Source organism: Ornithorhynchus anatinus, chromosome 11 (genome assembly GCF_004115215.2).
Source record: "Ornithorhynchus anatinus isolate Pmale09 chromosome 11, mOrnAna1.pri.v4, whole genome shotgun sequence".
NCBI lineage: Eukaryota > Metazoa > Chordata > Mammalia > Monotremata > Ornithorhynchidae > Ornithorhynchus > Ornithorhynchus anatinus.
The window spans coordinates 50,951,295-50,969,655 of NC_041738.1; the positions used below are offsets into that span (position 1 = coordinate 50,951,295).

Consider the following 18,361-nt stretch of genomic DNA (forward strand, 5'->3'; position numbering starts at 1 on the left):
GCGATGGGGCAATAACTGGAGGGAGTCAAGGGGTCAAGAGAGGTTTTTTTAGGATGAGGGGCATGGGCATCTTTGAAAGCAGTGAGGAGGGCTAACAGTTTAAGATGGCTGTTAGGGAGGAGGCAAGTGTTTGATAAGGTGTGAAGGAATAGGGTCGGCTATGCAGGTGGAAAGGGTGGATTTTGAGAAAAGGCAGGAGATCTCCTCTAGAGAAACTGCTGGGAAAGATGGGAGAGTTGAAGAGGGGGCAGGAGGGAGAAGGGCCTGACGAGGGGCAGGGGAGATTTTAGGTAGATCATACCTGATAGTGTCAATTTTCTTAATAAAATAGGTGGCCAGGTCACTGGGAGCAAATGATAGGGGAGGTGGGGGGATAGGGGACCTGAAGAGGGAGTGGAACAACTGGCAAGGGTGATGGACACGGGTGTCATTAAGAGTGGAGAAATAATTTTGCCAGGCAGAGGAGAGGGCAGAGTTAAAGCAAGCAAAGATAAACTTGAAGTGGACAGTCAGCCTATTTAGATTTTCGCTGGCAGCGCTCTGTGGCTTGTGCGCAAGAGCGAAGAAGCGGACCATTCAGGTGATCCAGGGCTGTGGGTCGGTGGTATGAGATCGACGAAGGGATAGAGGAGTGAATGAGTTGAGTTCAGCGCAGAGGGTGGTGTTGAAAGCCTCAGTTTGGTCAAGGGAAGTTAATTTGGGTATGGAGCTATAATAATAATGTTGGTATTTGTTAAGCGCTTACTATGTGCAGAGCACTGTTCTAAGCGCTGGGGTAGATACAGGCTAATCAGGTTGTCCCATGTGAGGCTCACAATTTTAATCCCCATTTTACAGATGAGGTAACTGAGGTACAGAGAGGTTAAGTGACTTGCCCACAGCCACACAGCTGACAAGTGGCAGAGCTGGGATTGAAACCCATGACCTCTGGATGACAGGGATGGGGCAGGGAGGAGCGATGGGGGGAGGGACTGAAGGGTCACAATGGGGCCGGTGAAGTTTAAGCGTCATAGTTGAGGTAAGACAACGAAAACTTCTTAATCCAATGATACCCTAAGGAGAAGGCTTTGAGATTGAAGAGGCCAGTGTTTAGGAGTAAACCGATTCTGTAGGTGTGAATGTAGGAGAAGCAGGGGCTGAGTAGGTGCGGAGGCAGGCAGCCGCTGAAATGTAAAATGTAGGAACGTGGGTATTTGTCACCTGAGGGTTAGGTGACACACCCTGATCTGAATGCAGGGAAAGAGGGAAGATGAAGAAAATGGCCGCTTCGCCACAGCAGATCAGGAACAAAATGTCAGAGTCCTGGGGGGATGGGAACTGCCTGTGAGCCTGACTTGGTGCTCAGTTTATTAACTTGCCTGTCCGCGGGTCTAGCTGTCTGTCTCTCCGTCTGCCTCAGAGTGCTGATTCAAAATAAGTGGGAGCCAGGGAGCGACTGTGAAACACGAAGGTGACTGAACTGAATCCTGTCTGCCTGTCTCAGAGTGCTGACTGAAAATAAGTGGGAGCCAAAGAACGATTGTGAAATACCTAAGTGACTGAACTCAATCCAACCAGTGAGGTCTCCAGGCAGCCCCTCTGAGGCGGCGGCAGGAAAGTTAAAACTTAAAAATACAGTCTTACATCCTGCCTGCCCCAGAAGCTCCCTGAGAAGCAAGAAAACTAGACTGATTGCCAACCACCTGTAAATTCAACCAGCTGCGTCTGATGCCCAAATGGCTGAGGCAGAAGCACCAAAATTGCCAGCCAGTTTTAATACCAGCTCTGACGCCTGCATGCTGGGTGACCTTGGGCAAGTCACTTCGCGTCTCTGTGCTCATTTCCTCAACTGTAAAAATGGGGTTTTAAGTCCTACTCCTTCCCACGTAGACTGGAAGACCCTGCCTGGGATAGAGACTATATCGGACCGGATTATCTTGTGTCTACCCCAGCGCTGAGTACAGTCCTTGGCACCTAGAAAGCGCTTAACCGACTGCACAATTATTATTACTTTCGAGGGGGGAGGAAGGACTTGAAGGAATTTGCATCTTCAGATGTGGCCTAGACGGTGCTTTCCAGAAGGGTGAGGGGTGAGAGTGACTGTGGAGGAACATGAAGGAGGAGCATCTGGGAGTCCATTTCACGAATGGGGGTGTTGTGGAGAGACAGAGGGTGGAGGAGAGGGAAAGGGGGCGTCAGAAGAGAAGCGGAGAGGAGAGAGGGGATCAAGAAATCTCACGATCCTTTCGGAGATGGCCTTCAGCCCCACGCCCCTGAGAAAATGACCGCTCACCCCAGGACAACCCGTTCCACTTTTGCAGGACATCCTTGTAGAAGCCGCGCTGAGTGGCGTTCAGCTGCCCCCACTCCTCTCGGGAGAGGTACATGGCCACATCCTCAAACATCACCGGCATCTGGAAGGAAGTGCAGAAAGGGTGATGCTCCCTCCTCCTCACTGCCTGCTCAGGCCTTTGCTAGGGCCCTGGCTTCTAACTAGGGCTCCACATTTCCAAAATGTGAAGAACCGGGGGAGGGTTTAGAGGTGGAAAATAATCTGGAAAGGAGACACCTAAGGCAGGTCTCAATAATGATCTTCACGCTCGGAAGGGTTACTGAGGGAGGGCGGTCATCGTCGGTGCTCCAGCTTCCCCACTAATAGGTCCCGAAACGGTGAACTTACACCGCAGCGACAGCAGCAGGGGAAGAGGTTAGAGTGCAGGAAGAACTTCCTGACTGTGAGAGATCAGACACTGGAACAGGGAGTTAACACTCTCAGATCCAGTGGTCTTTCAGGACCAGGGACATCCCTCTAAGGGTCAACGGCCTGAATCCGGGGAAGGGACATGATGACCTAAGAAGGGTCATCTGTGACCCAGCTAAGAGCCCCACTTCTGGGTCCTGGAAACTGAACAGATGGGGCTCTGATCCCCCCGCCCCTCAGGGCAGTCCTGTCATGAGGTCTAGGGGCAAAAGTAATTTAGTCTGTCAGGGAGAGAGCACTGGGGCATGCAGGAGCAAAGGGGATCTGGAGGGAAAGCAGGGCGAGGCAGGGGGAACCACTCACTGTCCTAGGGGCCGGCTATCCCCAGGAGTCCCTGAGAGGCTGCCAGTAGGGAGTTCAGGAGATGCCTCTAGTGGGGACTGGTTCCCCAACCTCTCTCTGTCACTTCCCAGGCTCCCGCTGCTGATTGGTGCTGCCAGGCGGGGCCCAACTTCCAGGGCTGGGCAGAACTGGAGATCCTAATAGAGGCATCTGGGATCCAGAGGAACTGATTCTCACAGCCCCAGCCCAAGCCTTAGGGAGGGTGTTCTGAGCACAGGGCCCGAGAACAGCCTCAAGAGTCCCAGGGGAGAGGCCATATCGATATCTCCGCATCCCTATCTCAGCCCGGGCAGAGGGGTACCCCAAAGAAATCAAATTGGAGGAGATTCTGCCCCCTCCTTTTGGCAGAGTAGGCCAAGAACAGCAGAGACAGGCGAGAGGCCCAGACAGCTCACCTGAGCCCAGGCGCTAAGGAGGGCGGCTGCCATTTCCCGATCTCTGGTGCTTACTGGTCGGGAGAAGCCAGGACTCCAAGGGGCAGGTAGAGCTGATGAAGGAGAAAGGACACTTGTGAGAGCCCCGACCCCTGCCTCTGGAGTTCCCCAGGCCCACCATTCCGCTCCCTGCCCGATCACATGGCTTCAACCCCACACCCGGGCACCTGAGAGCAGCCCTGCCTTCTCCTGTGCATCCTGGAAACTGAAGACTTGGGGCTCTGAGTCCCCGAGACCTCTCGACCTCACCATGTCTAGGCCCATCCATGGGGTCCTGCAGGAACTTGGCTTGCCAAGGCCCGGCCCCCACAGCCTCCCCTGCCCCCCAGGAGACTTTCTCTTGCCCCCCTTTTTCCTCCTCGGGGAAGGCTGTGGATCTCACCGTCATCCTCCAGGGCCTGAGGCTCCTTCCTAGGGCTCGAGCTCAGCTGCTCCGGTGGTGCTGGGAGAGGGCTCTCCATCCCCGGCTCCTGGATCGGTTCCTTGGGTGGGAGCTCTGCGGGGTCCGGGAACCCAGACTCTTCCACCTGCTCCTCTTCCTGGGCCTGCAAGTAGCCTGGGACCTGGGAATGATCCCACTTCCGTCACTGTAAGGCCTGGCGGGGGGAGAGGGGGAGAGAGCCTCGCCGGGAGACATGGGGCGGAGACCCCCAGCCAGAATTTCTAGGAAACAGTCCCAGAGACGAGGGGAAGGGGCAGGAAGTGGAATAACAGAGGCTCCAGAGGGACTCTGGGGCTCTGCCATCTAATAATGGTGGTATTCGTTATTGTACTAAGCACTGGAATACAAACAAATCAAGTTGGACATGGGGCTCATAGTCTTAATCCCCGTTTTAGAGATGAGGTAACTGAGGCCCAGAGAAGTTAAATGATTTGCCCAAGGTCACATGCAGACAGGTGGCAGGGCCGGGATTAGAACCCAGGCCCTTCTGATTCCCAGGCCCGTGCTCTATCCACTCGACCACGCTGCTTCACTGTCTCATCTTTTCTGTTTCATCTCCAGCCCGGTAGGAGATATTCTCCCTCCTTCCTGTCTGTCACCTTCTCCTAGCAGTTTCTTCTCCACCCCAAGGGCCCTATCTCCCCTTGTCCCATCCTGCCTCTCTGCAAGAATAAACTGGGAATCTTTTACTTGGGGGCGGGGGGGAGCAGGCTGACCTAAGAACCATCCCCAAGTCTCTTGTCTCCAAGAGACATCTGGCGGAAGATGTGGACCCTCTCCTGAAAGGACGGAGAGCAGCAGGCTGAGGGGGCCATAGGATGGTCAGGACTTCCTGACTCTCTGAGCAATAAAGCTCCAGAAAGGATTGAAGAGGAAAGTAGAGGCATCTCTGGCACTGGTGAGCTCAGATTAGGAGAGGCCCAACTTGCCAGGCAGAGGCAGGGGAATGGACCAGTTGACTCCTGAAGGGGCCTACTGACTCAAGTTGCAGGGACTTGATACCTGGCCATCTCCAACTCAGTCTGGTAAATAGAAATCGTATTCCCTGGCCACCTCCCTTTACCATGTCCCTGGTCTACGTTTCGTCATCTTCAACCTCTTCTCTTTCTCCCCATCCCAACCCCAGCTCAGCACCCCTGTTCTGCCTAAAAGACATTTAGAAATTCTTTTCTTTGCTCTCCCAACTAGACTCCTGCAGCTTCTTCCTTCTCTCCCCTCCACAGTCCAATCCCCTCCTGCCTAGGCCCAAGATCATCTCGTCTCGCCTTGAAGTCTCGGCTGCTTCCCCTTTCTGATCGTGTTTTCTCAGGACTCTGCTCTGAAGCAACCAAGGGCTGCCCCTGCCCCAGGACAGGGATTCTGCTCTGTTCCAACCCAGGTCCTTCCCCAGTGGGGGACAAAAGCTGGGGTTTCCTCATTCGGCTTGGCCCTGAGGGAGCTGCATCAAGGGCATTTTTCCCTCTCCTTTCTGTGACTCCCAGGGGCTCCGGCAAGAGGGATCGGGAAGCTGGCTTTCCCCACAGACAGATGAGTCGAAGGGACCCCGATCACCCAGATGATGGCTGAATTTCAAGTCCACGGTATGGGTCTGAAGTCATGAGTTCTTACTCCAGTCAGTCATTCCTATTTACTGAGCGCTTACTTTAGGCAGAGTACTGCACTAAACACTTGGGAGAGTAGGATATAAGACACATTTCCTACCCACAACATACTTATGTATTTCCTCCCTCACTCTGGTTTAACTCCTTCACTCCTCTGTGCTCTTGCCCTCTCCAACACCTGAGACAACCTCCTCGCCTCGCTCCACCACGCTTCCTGCCTGCATTTCTCACCACCTGCAACCTCCCACGCCTCTATTGGTCTAACCTATCTCTTCGGTCCGCCTCTTCTGGGAAGCCATCCCTCGTTGGTTTGGCAGGACAATGAAAGACCCTCAAAGTAGAATTAACCAGAACTCCACCCCTTCTCCCACTGTGCCTCCATCTTTCGGGAGCACCTAAAAAACCCAAACTACAAGGCGAGAGCGAGGCAGTGATGGCAGGCCAACTTGTTTCTTGAAAATATCAGGTTTCAGAGGACAGGGACTGGATACCCTGTCGGTCCTGTTCAACATCAAGTATGCTGACTCACTGTCTGCTGAGCAGAGACCTAGACAGGGGTCTGTTGTGGATTAACTGGGCTCCTCGCCCCAGAGAGCCAAAGTGATAGTGTGAAGGAAGAGTTCATATGTTTAATAAACCAGGATCAAACCAGCGAATCACCTAGCGGGTGAGTTCTGCAAGGCTTCCCCATGCGACGACTCAACTCTAAGCATATTAATTTAGCCCTAAAAGCAAATGAAGTGCTCTCCCGCATAAGAAACGGCCCCTCCCATGCCTACTTAGCTAACCCAGCCCCTCAGTTACCTGAAGCCCTAAATCCTCCAACAGCCCGGACCCTCCCTACCAGCCCAGAATCACTTCTCAAGAGCTCTGTTCATTCCCTGCCCTTCACCAGTTCCCTCACCCGGCTCTTCATTATTACCTTTGGGCTCCCCTCCTTGCCCTGAGGTGCTAGGACTCCCCCAGGCTCCGCGGCCATCGTCCTCACTCCAGATACGCTGTCCTGTCTCCGTTTCGTCCCTGGCAAGGTTCCCCCTGCCTCTGGCCGGCTCCCTGATGAGGGGAAGACGAGCGCCAAAGGAGCTGAGGATAGAAGAACAAGTCAGGGCACAGCACCGCGTCAGCCTCACTCGCGGTGCCCTACTCCCTGGCCAGGTAGTCCAAGGACTCCTCTGGGACACCCTCAAATCTTTCCCTCTGGCTCTGTGTCCCAGCTGCGGCAGAAAGGGCCCTCCCGGCACCCCGTATACTTGTCCTTTCACAGACAAGATCCACCCGTCTCATCACCATCACCACTGGTATTATTATGTGCAGAGCACTGTACTAAGCGCTGGGAAGGATCCAACACAACAGAATCGGGAGGCACATTCTCTGCACACGACAGGCTTACAGCCTGTAAGCAGCGCGGCTCAGTGGGAAGAGCCCGGGCTTGGGAGTCAGAGGTCATGGGTTCGAATCCCGGCTCTGCCCCTTGTCAGCTGGGTGACGGTGGGCAAGTCACTTCACTGGGCCTCAGTGACCTCATCTGTAAAATGGGGATGAAGATTGTGAGCCTCCCGTGGGACAACCTGATGACCCTGGATCTCCCCCAGCGCTTAGAACAGTGCTCTGCACATAGTCGGCGCTTAACAAACACCAACATTATTATTATTAATCTCCCCCCAAGGGACCTTTCTGGAACCAGAGTGCCAGGCCTCGGGACCGAAAGGATCAGAGGCTGGCGGGGAGGAAGCCGGGGCCTCCCCAAACACAATCGCCCAGCGCTGGGTAAAAGGGAGAGGGGAACTGGGAGCCGGCGACTGAAGCTGGGGAGGAGCCCGAGGGTGTGGGGGCGGCCCGAGCCTGACTCCCTTCCCGCCCCGACGGTGATTCCTAATAATGTTATTTGTTAAGCGCTTACTACGTGCAGAGCACTGTTCTAAGCGCCGGGGGAGATCCAGGGTCATCAGGTTGTCCCACGTGGGGTTCCCGGTCTTCATAAAATGGGGATTAACTGTGAGCCTCACGTGGGACCCCCGATGACCCCCCCCCCCCCCGGCGCTGAGAACAGGGCTCGGCGCATAGTAAGCGCTTAACAAATACCAACATTAGTATTATCTCCATTTTACAGATGAGGGAACTGAGGCCCAGAGAAGTGACTGCATGGCTCCCGGGGTTGGGTCTGCTTCTCGTCCTCTGCCGGTCCCCTCGGGCCCTCGCTAGCCTGGGTGTGGCCCCTCCTCCAGCCCAGGCCGCCGCGCTGAAGGGCCCCCAACGGCTCCGGGCCCCGACCTCCTCCTGCCCTGCCCTGCCCTGCCCTGCCCTGCCCTGCCGCCGCCCCGTCCTTCCTCCTCCCGCAGCCCGCACCCCTCACCTCTCCGACCGGGGAAAGGGGGAATCGGGGGGCCGGAGGTCCGGGCCCGACCCCTGCCCGGCAGCGGAGCGCGGAGCCCCCCCCCGCCAGAAGGAGCGGCCGAGGCGGAAGCGGAAGCGGAAGTCGTGGCGCTGGCAGAAGAGCCAGAAAGGGCGCGGGGGGCAGGACACACCGGAAGTTCCGTCCGGATCCTGCTCCCCCCCCCCCCGCGCCCACCGTTCCGCCCCCGGGCCTTCGTTCGTTCAGTGCGTCAGTCAGTCGTATTTATGGAGCGCTTACTGCGTGCACAGCGCTGGACTGAGCGCTTTGGCATAAACCTTGCGGCAACAGGGTTGGGACCCGCTGTGGAGGGAGGGCGGGCTGAGAGCGGGTATTTATTTATTGAGCGCTCCCTGGGGGCAGAGCACTGCGCTAAGCGCTCGGGAGAGTACAGCGGAGCGACAGACATAGTCCCTGTCCACAACGGCTCCAGAAGAGGGGGGGGACACCCACATCAAGACAAGTAGACCAGTAATACCCTCTTTAGTTTGTTAATGAGGTGTCCATCCCCTTGATTCTATTTTTCCTGAATAGGTTGTCTGGTTTTTGTCCGTCTGTCTCCCCCGATTAGACCGTAAGCCCGTCAGTGGTGGTATTTGTTAAGCGCTTACTATGTGCAAAGCACGTTCTGGGGGATACAAGGTGATCAGGTTGTCCCTCGTGGGGCTCACAGTTTTAATCCCCCTTTTACAGATGAGGTAACTGAGGCACAGGGAAGTGAAGTGACTTGCCCAAAGTCACACAGCTGACCAGCGGTGGAGCCGGGATTCGAACCCATGACCTCTGACTCCCAAGCCCAGGCTCTTTCCACTGAGCCACGCCGCTTCAATGGGCAGGGACGGTCTCTATCTGTTGCCCAATTGTCCATTCCGAGCGCTTAGCACAGTGCTGTGCACATAGTAAGCGCTCAATAAGTACTAATGAATGAAAGTAGAGAGACTTTTGTGGGCCTGGGCCGCTACGGCCAGTGTGCTCTAGGCTGTAAGCTCAGTGTGGGCAGGCAACAGGTCTGCCCAGTCTGTTACAAGCGCTTAGTACAGTGCTCTGCACACGGTAAGCAAGCACTCAGTAAAGTGAGGCAGCATGGCTGAGCAGCGCGGCTCAGTGGAGTGAGCACGGGCTTGGGAGCCAGAGGTCATGGGTTTGAATCCCACCTCTGCCACTTGTCAGCAGCTGTGTGACTGTGGGCAAGTCACTTCACTTCTCTGGGCCTCAGTTACCTCATCTGGAAAATGGGGATGAAGACTGTGAGCCTCATGTGGGACAACCTCATTCCCCTGTACCTCCCCCAGCCCTTAGAACAGTGCTCTGCACGAAGTAAGTACTTAACAAATACCAACATTATTATTATTATCAAATACCATCGCTCTCTCTCCCTCCTCTCACTCCTTTCAGGACAGCTCAGAGTGCACTTAGATGCCAATGGTTGGAGATGCCCCGAATGCCACTTGGCTTAAAACATTTTGCACACAGCACAGGAAAGAGACAGATCGGGAGAGGGGCTTGAAGAGGACACTGAAAAACCCTCTCCTGAGGAGGCTTGGTTGCTTGGGACTTCCCTGGCTATTGATGGGAAGCTGAAACAGGACTGCCCCCCCCCCCCCCCCCAAGCCCTTAGGCTTAGTCCAGGAAAAGGCAGGTGGAAGAAGGGGGAAGAATGGAGATAAGGAAGCGAGACACAGGACAAGTGAGGTGAGAGAGAGGAAAGCACTCTCCTCTAAGGAAGGCAGGCAGCAGGGCTTCCAGAACATTATATTCAGAATATTGGAGAAACAGCCTGGTTTAGCAGATAAAACACAGCCCTGAAAGTCAGAAGGACTTGGGTTTTAATCCTGGCTCTGCCATTGTCTGCTGTGTGACGTTGGGCAAGTCACTTCACTTCTCTGGTCCACGGTTACCTCATCTGCAAAAATGGGGATTAAGACTGTGAGCCCCGTGTGGGACATGGACAGTGTCCAACCTGATTTAGTTTGTATGTACCCCAGTGCTTAGTACGGTGCCTGACACACAGTGAGCGGTTAACAAATACTACCGGAAATAATAATAACATGAAGCTCCCAGGGCTGCAGGAACCAGGTAGTGAAACCTCAGAGCCTCGTGTTCTGATCATATGGAGTGAGCAGGGCGTGCCATACACCAGAAGTTGGTAGATGGCCGGCAGGTTGAAGGGCAGCGGAGACACCGAGGGTTGGAGCAGCAAGATTTGGCCACTCTCTAGTCAGTGAATGTCCAGAGCCTAAAACTGGGGAGAGGTAAGGGTAACCTGGAGATGGGAGAAAGAGCTCAGAGGAAAGGGAAAGGAAGAGAGAGCTGCGTCTAGAAAGATGTAAGCTGAGAGGGGATCTGATCAGATTCCAGAAAACAAGGGCTTGGACAGGACAAACCAAGAATAGTTGTTCACACAATCTCAAACCATTGGGATGATGGGGCACACTTTGAAACTTGTAAGAACTGGGTTCAAAGCTAACAAAATGCAACAATTTTTCATACAGTGAATGGGTAAGCAGATGGAATTTACTGCCACAGGAAGCTAGGCTGGGTAAACCTTTCAAAGGGGGTTTGAATTAATTTATGTGAGAGTCCCATAATGAGTTAACTAGAGGAAAAGTTAGAGGTAGAGAGCAGAATATTAAAGTGATTAGAAGGAAGATTCCTTCTCAGTAGGTTGGTGGTCCAGGAAGGCAACCATCCCACAGTTTCTACAAACACTTCGTGCCCACTGTCACAGATGATCAGGCTGAGGTACCTTTAGCCTGGTCCAATAATGGCTAAAATGATAGATTTGAGATGAGATTATCATCCCTGCGTGTGCACAATTGAGGAAGGAGGAGGCTCAGGCAGTCAGGGAAGGCCACAGCAGACAGAGACCGTGTCCAGCTGTGGGAGGAAGCCCAGGTGGTCGGCAAGGCACACTTAATTGGGGAAAGAGTGTGGACATTCAGAATCAGTCAGGAAAAGCACAGATGTGATAGGTCAGATGAGTGGGTGGACAGGTAGGAGGTGGCCAAACCTGGGCCCATTTCATCCTATAATCTTTGACATGCCTCATTTTGTAATTTCCCCTTGATGACTTTCCAATTGATTTTACATTGTGTTCTTCTCATGGCAGGTGTAGGGGAATGAGGAAGTCAAGGAGGGGAAAGGAAAAAGAAAGTCAGCAAAAAGGAGGACCCAGACAGTGAGATGCCAGGAGGGAGGAAGAATTAGCAAGGATGAAGAGGTCAAAGAGAGGGAGGAAGAATCAAAACAGAACAAAAGCATATGGAAATGAGAAACCTGCAGGGACAGAAATGAATGCTTTCTATCGGCTAGTTTATGTCTCATTTTTTTGGAGAAGCAGCGTGGCTCAGTGGAAAGAGCATGGGCTTTGGAGTCAGGGCTCATGAGTTCGAATCCCAGCTCTGCCACTTGTCGGCTGTGTGACTGTGGGAGAGTCACTTAACTTCTCTGTGCCTCAGTTCCCTCATCTGTAAAATGGGGATTAAGACTGTGAGCCCCACGTGGGACAACCTGATTCCCCTATGTCTACCTCAGCGCTTAGAACAGTGCTTGGCACATAGTAAGCGCTTAACAAATACTAACATTATTATTTTTTCCCTCTAGAAGAAAAGTTGAGGCATTTTGATTAAAAATCTGGGTGCTGCAGCCTCAGATCAATGATCTGTGTTTTCAATATGTGGGATTTTTGATATATGAGGCTTCTCCTTACTTGTTACAAAGCCTTCGCCCAGCTCTGACAGTGGCCCAGCGTGGGAGCCAGGTGCAGTTTACCATTCCCTGACTGAAATTCCAAGGAGAAATTCTCATTATTGCTCTTCCCAAACTGCATTCCTCTCATTCACACCTTACTTGAAACTGGTACCTGCTAGAGTCTGAAAAACTTGTTTTTAGTTAGAAAGTAGTGTCCACATTTAACATGCCCAACAATGAGTAGATGACTTAGCAAGGGGTAAGCTTCCTTTTCTTCTTTGGGTGGCATTAGCGAGGGAGCGTTCCTGCCACCCAGGAGCTCCCTGAGCCCAGGGATGCAGGGAACAAGGAGAGAGGGAGAGGGAGAGAGAAAGAAATAGAGAGTGTGCCTGACCCTGAGCCAGGGGGTGAGACCTCCAAACCCCAACACTTATCCCAAACGCAAGTATCTGAAGGGCTACTCCCTGAGGAGGGGAAGGAGATGATTAAGGAAACTAAATGTTCTTCCTGCCTCTGACCTCACTCCCTGTGGGCTGAAAAATTGCCTTCCCTGCTCCATCCATGTCTCCTTTTGGGCCCGACTCACCTCCTGTTGCATCTTCTACACCTTCCCCAAGGTATCCCTGTTCTTTGATTCTAAGAGCTATCCAACAAGTTTTTTTTTTTGCAACATTTCAAGTCAAGATGGCCAAGAAGCAGCCCCGGCACCTAGAGGTCTCCCAGTTACCTGTGCAGGATTAGAGTCAGAAGAACCTGTGTTCTAAGAACCTTGGACAAGTCACTTCACTGCTCTGGACCTCAGTTCCCTCATCTGTAAAATGGGGATGAAGACTGTGAGCCCCATGTGGGACAGGGATTGTGTCCAGCCCTAGTAACATATCTACCCCACCACTTAGACCAATGCTTGATGTGTACTAAGCACATAACGCGTTTCATTATTATTATCGATTGATTGATTGATTTCTCCCAGTTCCCCGCAGGACAGTCCAGGAGTTTGGGGCCGGATCAATCAACCAGTGGTATTTACTGAGTGCTTACTGGGAGCAGAGCGCTGTACTAAGCGCTTGGATCGGGGCGGGACCCTTAGTGTTCTGAGCTCCCCCCACCCCTTCTAGGCTGTGAGCCCGTTGTTGGGTAGGGATTGTCTCTGTTGCCCAATTGATTCTATTTAGTTGCCATTGTTTTTACGAGATGTTCTTCCCCTTGACGCTGTTTAGTGCCATCGTTCTTGTCTGTCCGTCTCCCCCGATTAGACCGTAAGCCCGTCAAAGGGCAGGGACTGTCTCTATCTGTTGCCGACTTGTTCATTCCAAGCGCTTAGTACAGTGCTCTGCACATAGTAAGCGCTCAATAAATACTAAATACTATTGAATGAATGAACTGTCCATTCCAAGCGCTTAGTCCAGTGCTCTGCAAACAGTAAGCGCTCAATAAATACGATTGAATGAATAAGCCTGAGTCCCAGCAAGTCTCCCCAGAGGGGGAGGCCCTCGGCCGCCGACCTGCTGCCGCCCCGGGCGCGGAGGCCTCACAAATAATGATGTGGGTATTTGCTAAGCGCTTACTATGTGCAGAGCACTGTTCTAAGCGCTGGGGGAGATCCAGGGTCATCAGGTTGTCCCACGCGAGGCTCCCAGTCTTCATCCCCATTTTCCAGATGAGGGAACTGAGGCCCAGTGAAGTGACTGGCCCACAGTCACCCGGCTGACAAGTGGCGGGGGGCGGGATTCGAACCCATGAGCCCGGACTCCCAAGCCCGGGAACTTGCCACGGAGCCACGCTGCTTCCCGAACCATAGAGACGCCGGAGCCTCCAGCAGTATAGAGCGGCTCCGGACGACACTTCCGGTTCCGAGCTTCCGGTCCCGCTGAGCCGCCTCCCCTGCCCTGCCCGGCCACGGCCGGTCGGGCCCCATTTCTGACCCCGGCAGCCCCAGGGGACCGTTGATCCCCGGTCCCCCAGGAGCGGTGAGTCAGGGTCAGGGGAGGCTCTCCGTCTCCCCCTTTAAAAACAAAAAAAAGCTGGGCTTTGTTAAGCGCTTACTAGGTGCCAAGCACTGTGCTCCACGCTGGGGGAGGATCCAGGGTCATCAGTTTGTCCCAGGTGGGGCTCACACTCTTCATCCCCATTTGACAGATGAGGTCACTGAGGCCCAGAGAGGTGAAATGGCTTGCCTAAGGTCCCACAGCTGGCAAGTGGCGGAGCTGGGATTAGAACCCACGACCTCTGACTCCCAAGCCTGGGATCTTTCCACTGAGCCACGTTTAATAGTAATGTTGGTATTTGTTAAGCGCTTACTGTGTGCAGAGCACTGTTCTAAGCGCTGGGGCAGACACAGGGGAATCAAGTTGTCCCACGTGGGGCTCACAGTCTTAATCCCCATTTTACAGATGAGGTCACTGAGGCCCAGAGAAGTGAAGTGACTCGCCCACAGTCACACAGCTGACAAGTGGCAGAGCCGGGATTCAAAGCCACGACCTCTGACTCCAAAGCCAGTGCTCTTGCCACTGAGCCACGCTGCTTCTCTAATGTTGGTATTTGTTAAGCGCTTACTGTGTGCAGAGCACTGTTCTGAGCGTTGGGGTAGGTACAGGGGAATCAGGTTGTCCCACGTGAGGCTCACAGTCTGAATCCCCATTTTACAGATGAGGGAACCGAGGCATAGAGAAGTGAAGTGACCTGCCCATGCAGCTGACAAGTGGCAGAGCCGGGATTCAAACCCGTGACCTCTGACTCCCAAGTCCAGGCTCTTTCCACTGAGATGGTCTCCCTCTGTTGCCCAATTGTCCAGTCCAAGCGCTTAGCACAGTGCTTTGCACCTAGGAAGCGCTCAATAAATACGATTGAGTGAGTGAATGAATAGGGCAGATCCGGAAGGGCCGCTCGCCTGGGTTCTGGGAGGAGGAAGGGGGGTCTGCTCTACTCGCCTTCCCCTCACTCGCCCAACCGGTCGGTCAGTGGTATTTATAAAGCGCTTCCTGCGGGCGGAACACCGTGCTAAGCGCTCGGGGCGGCAGACCATGACAGAGTTGGTAGACGCCTTTCCTGCCGATGAGGAATTTATAGGGGACGAGACAACTTGATCTACACCCTCCTTTCCTCCCACTTCCCTTAGCCCTGCCCGGCCTCCCCACCCGCACGCTCTGAACCCGGTGGATCGGACTAAAACGGGTAGACCCCGACCGAGACCTCGATGAGGCTCACCAAGATGAGGCTCTCGACCTTTTCAGTTGACGCTGGAGGGAGACGGCCCCAGACCTCAGACCTTAACAGGTTTCTTCCCCTCAGGGCGCCTCGTTGGAGAACTGGGCCCGACCTTCCGGATGGAGCGAAGAACGGAACCGAGGATTCCAGAGGAGAGAGGTGCTCACCCAGGTGACGGTGCTGATCGACCCCACGAAGGGCCGCAGTTCCGTACCATTTGGGGTGTAACTATCCCCTGGTCCCGTTCCCTGTCATCCTCGGGCTTTCCCAGTTCCGACCAGTCGCCGCCTCGTGACTCATCGGAAGCAGTTCTTTGCCTGGGAGGTTCGGGTGGGAGATCGAGGAAGAAGTACTGCCCCGGCTCTCCCTTCCCAATCCTCAGCCCCCACCCCCGCCCCAGACGCTGCTTAGATAAACCGTCTCTGCCCTCGCGTGGCCCGTCCTGGCCCGGGACACGCAGTGAGGAGAGAAGCCAGGACTGTCCATCTGTCTCTCCACAGGATCCGTGAGCGAACGCGAGGAGGAACGACCCCGGGAGAAAGGACCCGTGAAGGAGGGGCCTGAAGAGACTCTCTCCGGAACCCCTCTCAGGGTCGAGTTGTCCTCAGCTTGGCCCTTGGAAGACCCTCCCCGGAATCCCGAGGACGAGGACCTTCAAGAGGTGCCTTCGGGACAGGCTAACAACATCCCGGAGGAGGGATGGGGCCCGCCGCCTCCCTCGGAGCGGCGGGAGAAACAGCTTACTCCCTCGCCCGTCCCTCGGGCTTCCGTCGTGTGGGGTGCACCGTATCAGTGCGCCGACTGTGGGAAAAGATTCTGCCTGAGGTCCAATTTCCTGACTCACCAGCAAACCCACGTGGGAGAGAGGCGCACGAACCGCCTCACGTGTGGGGCCGGCTTCAGTGACTGCGCCAGCCTCATGGCCCATCAGAAATCCCACGGCAGAGACCAAACGCACACCTGCCCCGAATGTGGGAAGAACTTCAGCGACGCCACCAACCTCAACACTCACCTGAGGGTCCACACCGGGGAGAAGCCCTACCGGTGCCCCGTCTGCGGGCAGAGCTTCAGCCAGAGCTCTGGCCTCATCCGACACCAGAGGACCCACACGGGCGAGAAGCCCTACGGCTGCCCTGAGTGCGGAAAGGGGTTTAGACAGAGCTCGGACCTGGTGGAGCACCACCGCACCCACACGGGCGAGAGGCCGTACGCCTGCGGAGATTGCGGGCAGAGCTTCACCCGGCCTTCCAACCTGGTCAACCACCGCCGCACCCACGTCCCCAAGCGGCTGTTCCAGTGCCTCGAGTGTGGGAAGAGTTTTCAGCAGAGCACCAGCCTCAGTCGCCACCGGAAAACCCACACGGGAGAGAAGCCGTACACGTGCCCAGAATGCGGGAACAGCTTCAGCCAGAGCTCCAACCTTCTCACCCACCAGCGGAGCCACACCCTGGAGAAACCGTACAAGTGTCCCGACTGCGGCAAGAGCTTCAACCGGGCTTCCAATCTCCTCCAGCACCGCAAAACCCACGCGCCCGACAGACCCTATAAATGCCCCCACTGTGAGAAGGCCTTTAGCCGCAGCTCAAACCTCCTGATCCACCAGGGCATTCACACGGGGGAGAGACCCTACAAATGTCCCCAGTGTGGGAAAGGTTTTGGGTCTGGCTCCAACCTGATCCAGCATCTGGAAACCCACTCAGGAGGAAAAGCTTAAAAGGGACCGCTCCAGGAACAGTGGCGGGGAGGGAATTTTGTACCTCAAGTCCGTGTTGTGTTAAAATGTATTAACAACATCCTCTGGGATTGGGAAGTCTGTGCCCGGGGCAGTCCCTGTTACAGGGGGAGGGAAGAGGGTTCACTTGGGATGATTACGGGGAAGTGACTTCAACTTGAGCGGAGAAAGGGCCGGAAAGCTTGGTGGAAGACCAAGGGGGGACTTCAGGGGGTTGAAAATTTTTCCCCCTTTCCTCTTCCATCTTCTTTATCACTTTAACCTTTTTTAATCCTTTCTTATTTTATCAAGCTCCCCCTCCTCCCTTCCTCCTCCTTCCTTCAGCAGAATGAGTCAATCAGATTTACTGAGCGTTTCGTGTGCGCGGAGCACTGAACGAAGCACTTGGGAGAGTACGACATAACAGACACATTCCCTGCCCACAGTGAGCTTACAGTCTAGAACCCCCTAACTCCCAGTTAACCATTTACTCTCCATCTGCCATGGCCCCAGGCTTGGCCCTGAGATCTGGAAGGGAGTCAAAAGTGGGATCCGGCTCTGGGACCCCAGAAGGAAGAGTGAGGATCAGAGAATTGTAGGATGGCTGGATTTGGGGCTGTTGCTGGATGTGGGATGCCCTCCCCCTAAGAGCCTCATGGGAGTGGGCGAGACTGGATTATGCGGGCCCCATAATGATCAGAGTTTGGGGAAATATGGGATTATAGTCCCAGCCCCAGGCTTGGATTAGCAGCATGTAATGTGATCAGTCAGTCATATGTCAGTCAATCAGTCAATCAAAAATATCAACATTATCATATTTATTGAGCACTTACCGTGTGCAGAGCACTGTTCTGAGCGCTTGGGAGAGTTCAATATAACAGAGTTGGTCGACACTTTCCTGGCCCACAACGTATGCGGTAGGTCCCAGATCCTTAGTGTTTCCCAGGTTGAATGGCCTCTCTTATGGGCTTTCAGTCCCACACTGGTCCAGACTGTCCCTAGAAGCTGACATGGTTAATCAAGATGGAGTGTGGACAACACCCACGATTTTCTTGTTGAATTGAAAAATTTCATGGGTACCAGAGAACCAAGCCAGATCAGGCACCCACAGTTTCCAGGAAAGAGGAAGTGGGGGTGGGGGAGTAAGGAATGGGATGAGAATGAAAAGGGAAGAGGCAGGCCAACAAAGTAAGAAATTAGAATAAATGGGAGGAGTGGAAAGGTCTGGGTGTATAAGGTAGTTTAGGGCTGGATACAGGGGAGCTCCTAGAACTTCCCCCTTAAACTGCTAACATCCTTTGCTGTGTTGACCCCAACCTGAATGAAGAGAAAGGAGTCCAGGGGAAACAAAAGGGCTACACTGGGGGGAGGTGCAGAAGATCCAATAGGAGGTGAGGCTGGGCCAAAAGAGGGGAGAAAGACAGCGGGGCAAACAGTTTTTTTCCAGTGGGTTCGCGGGGCTTCATCTCCAACTCTGACAGCCTGCGGTGAGTGAATTCAGAGGCAGGAAGATCATTCAGTTTGGCTATTCATCTTCTTCCCCCTACTCGGAAGTAGCCCTTCACATACTTGCGTTTGAGATAAGTGTTGGGGTCCAGAGGTCTCGTCTGGTGACTCAGTGTATGTCTCTCTCCTCTCTCCTTGCTCCCTGCATCCCCAGGGCTCAGGGAGCTCCGGGGTGGCAGGAACCCTCCCTCGCTAATACCACCCACGCATCATGAAGCCCCAGGTTTTTGTTTGTTTTTTTAATATTGGTATTCGTTAAGCACTTACTATGTGCCAGGCACTGTACTGACTGCTGGGGC

General features: G+C 54.2%; 1 protein-coding gene and 1 pseudogene across 2 annotated transcripts; one reads left to right on the forward strand and one right to left on the reverse strand.

Moving 5' to 3' along the window:
* Positions 1-18,361, reverse strand: part of LOC100092818 — a 42,924-nt pseudogene that overhangs the window by 2,935 nt on the left and 21,628 nt on the right.
* LOC103165586 (zinc finger protein 629-like) lies at positions 13,518-16,650 on the forward strand. 2 transcript variants are annotated; one of them, XM_007657418.4, is made up of 3 exons: positions 13,518-13,608; positions 14,930-15,004; positions 15,346-16,650. In XM_007657418.4, exons 2-3 carry the CDS (start codon positions 14,965-14,967, stop codon positions 16,557-16,559), a joined length of 1,254 nt encoding a protein of 417 aa, XP_007655608.2. In that variant the 5' UTR covers positions 13,518-13,608; positions 14,930-14,964; the 3' UTR covers positions 16,560-16,650. The 2 variants fall into 2 exon arrangements, with proteins under 2 accessions (XP_007655608.2, XP_007655607.2); XM_007657417.4 differs by having other exon boundaries at positions 13,519-13,608; positions 14,930-15,016.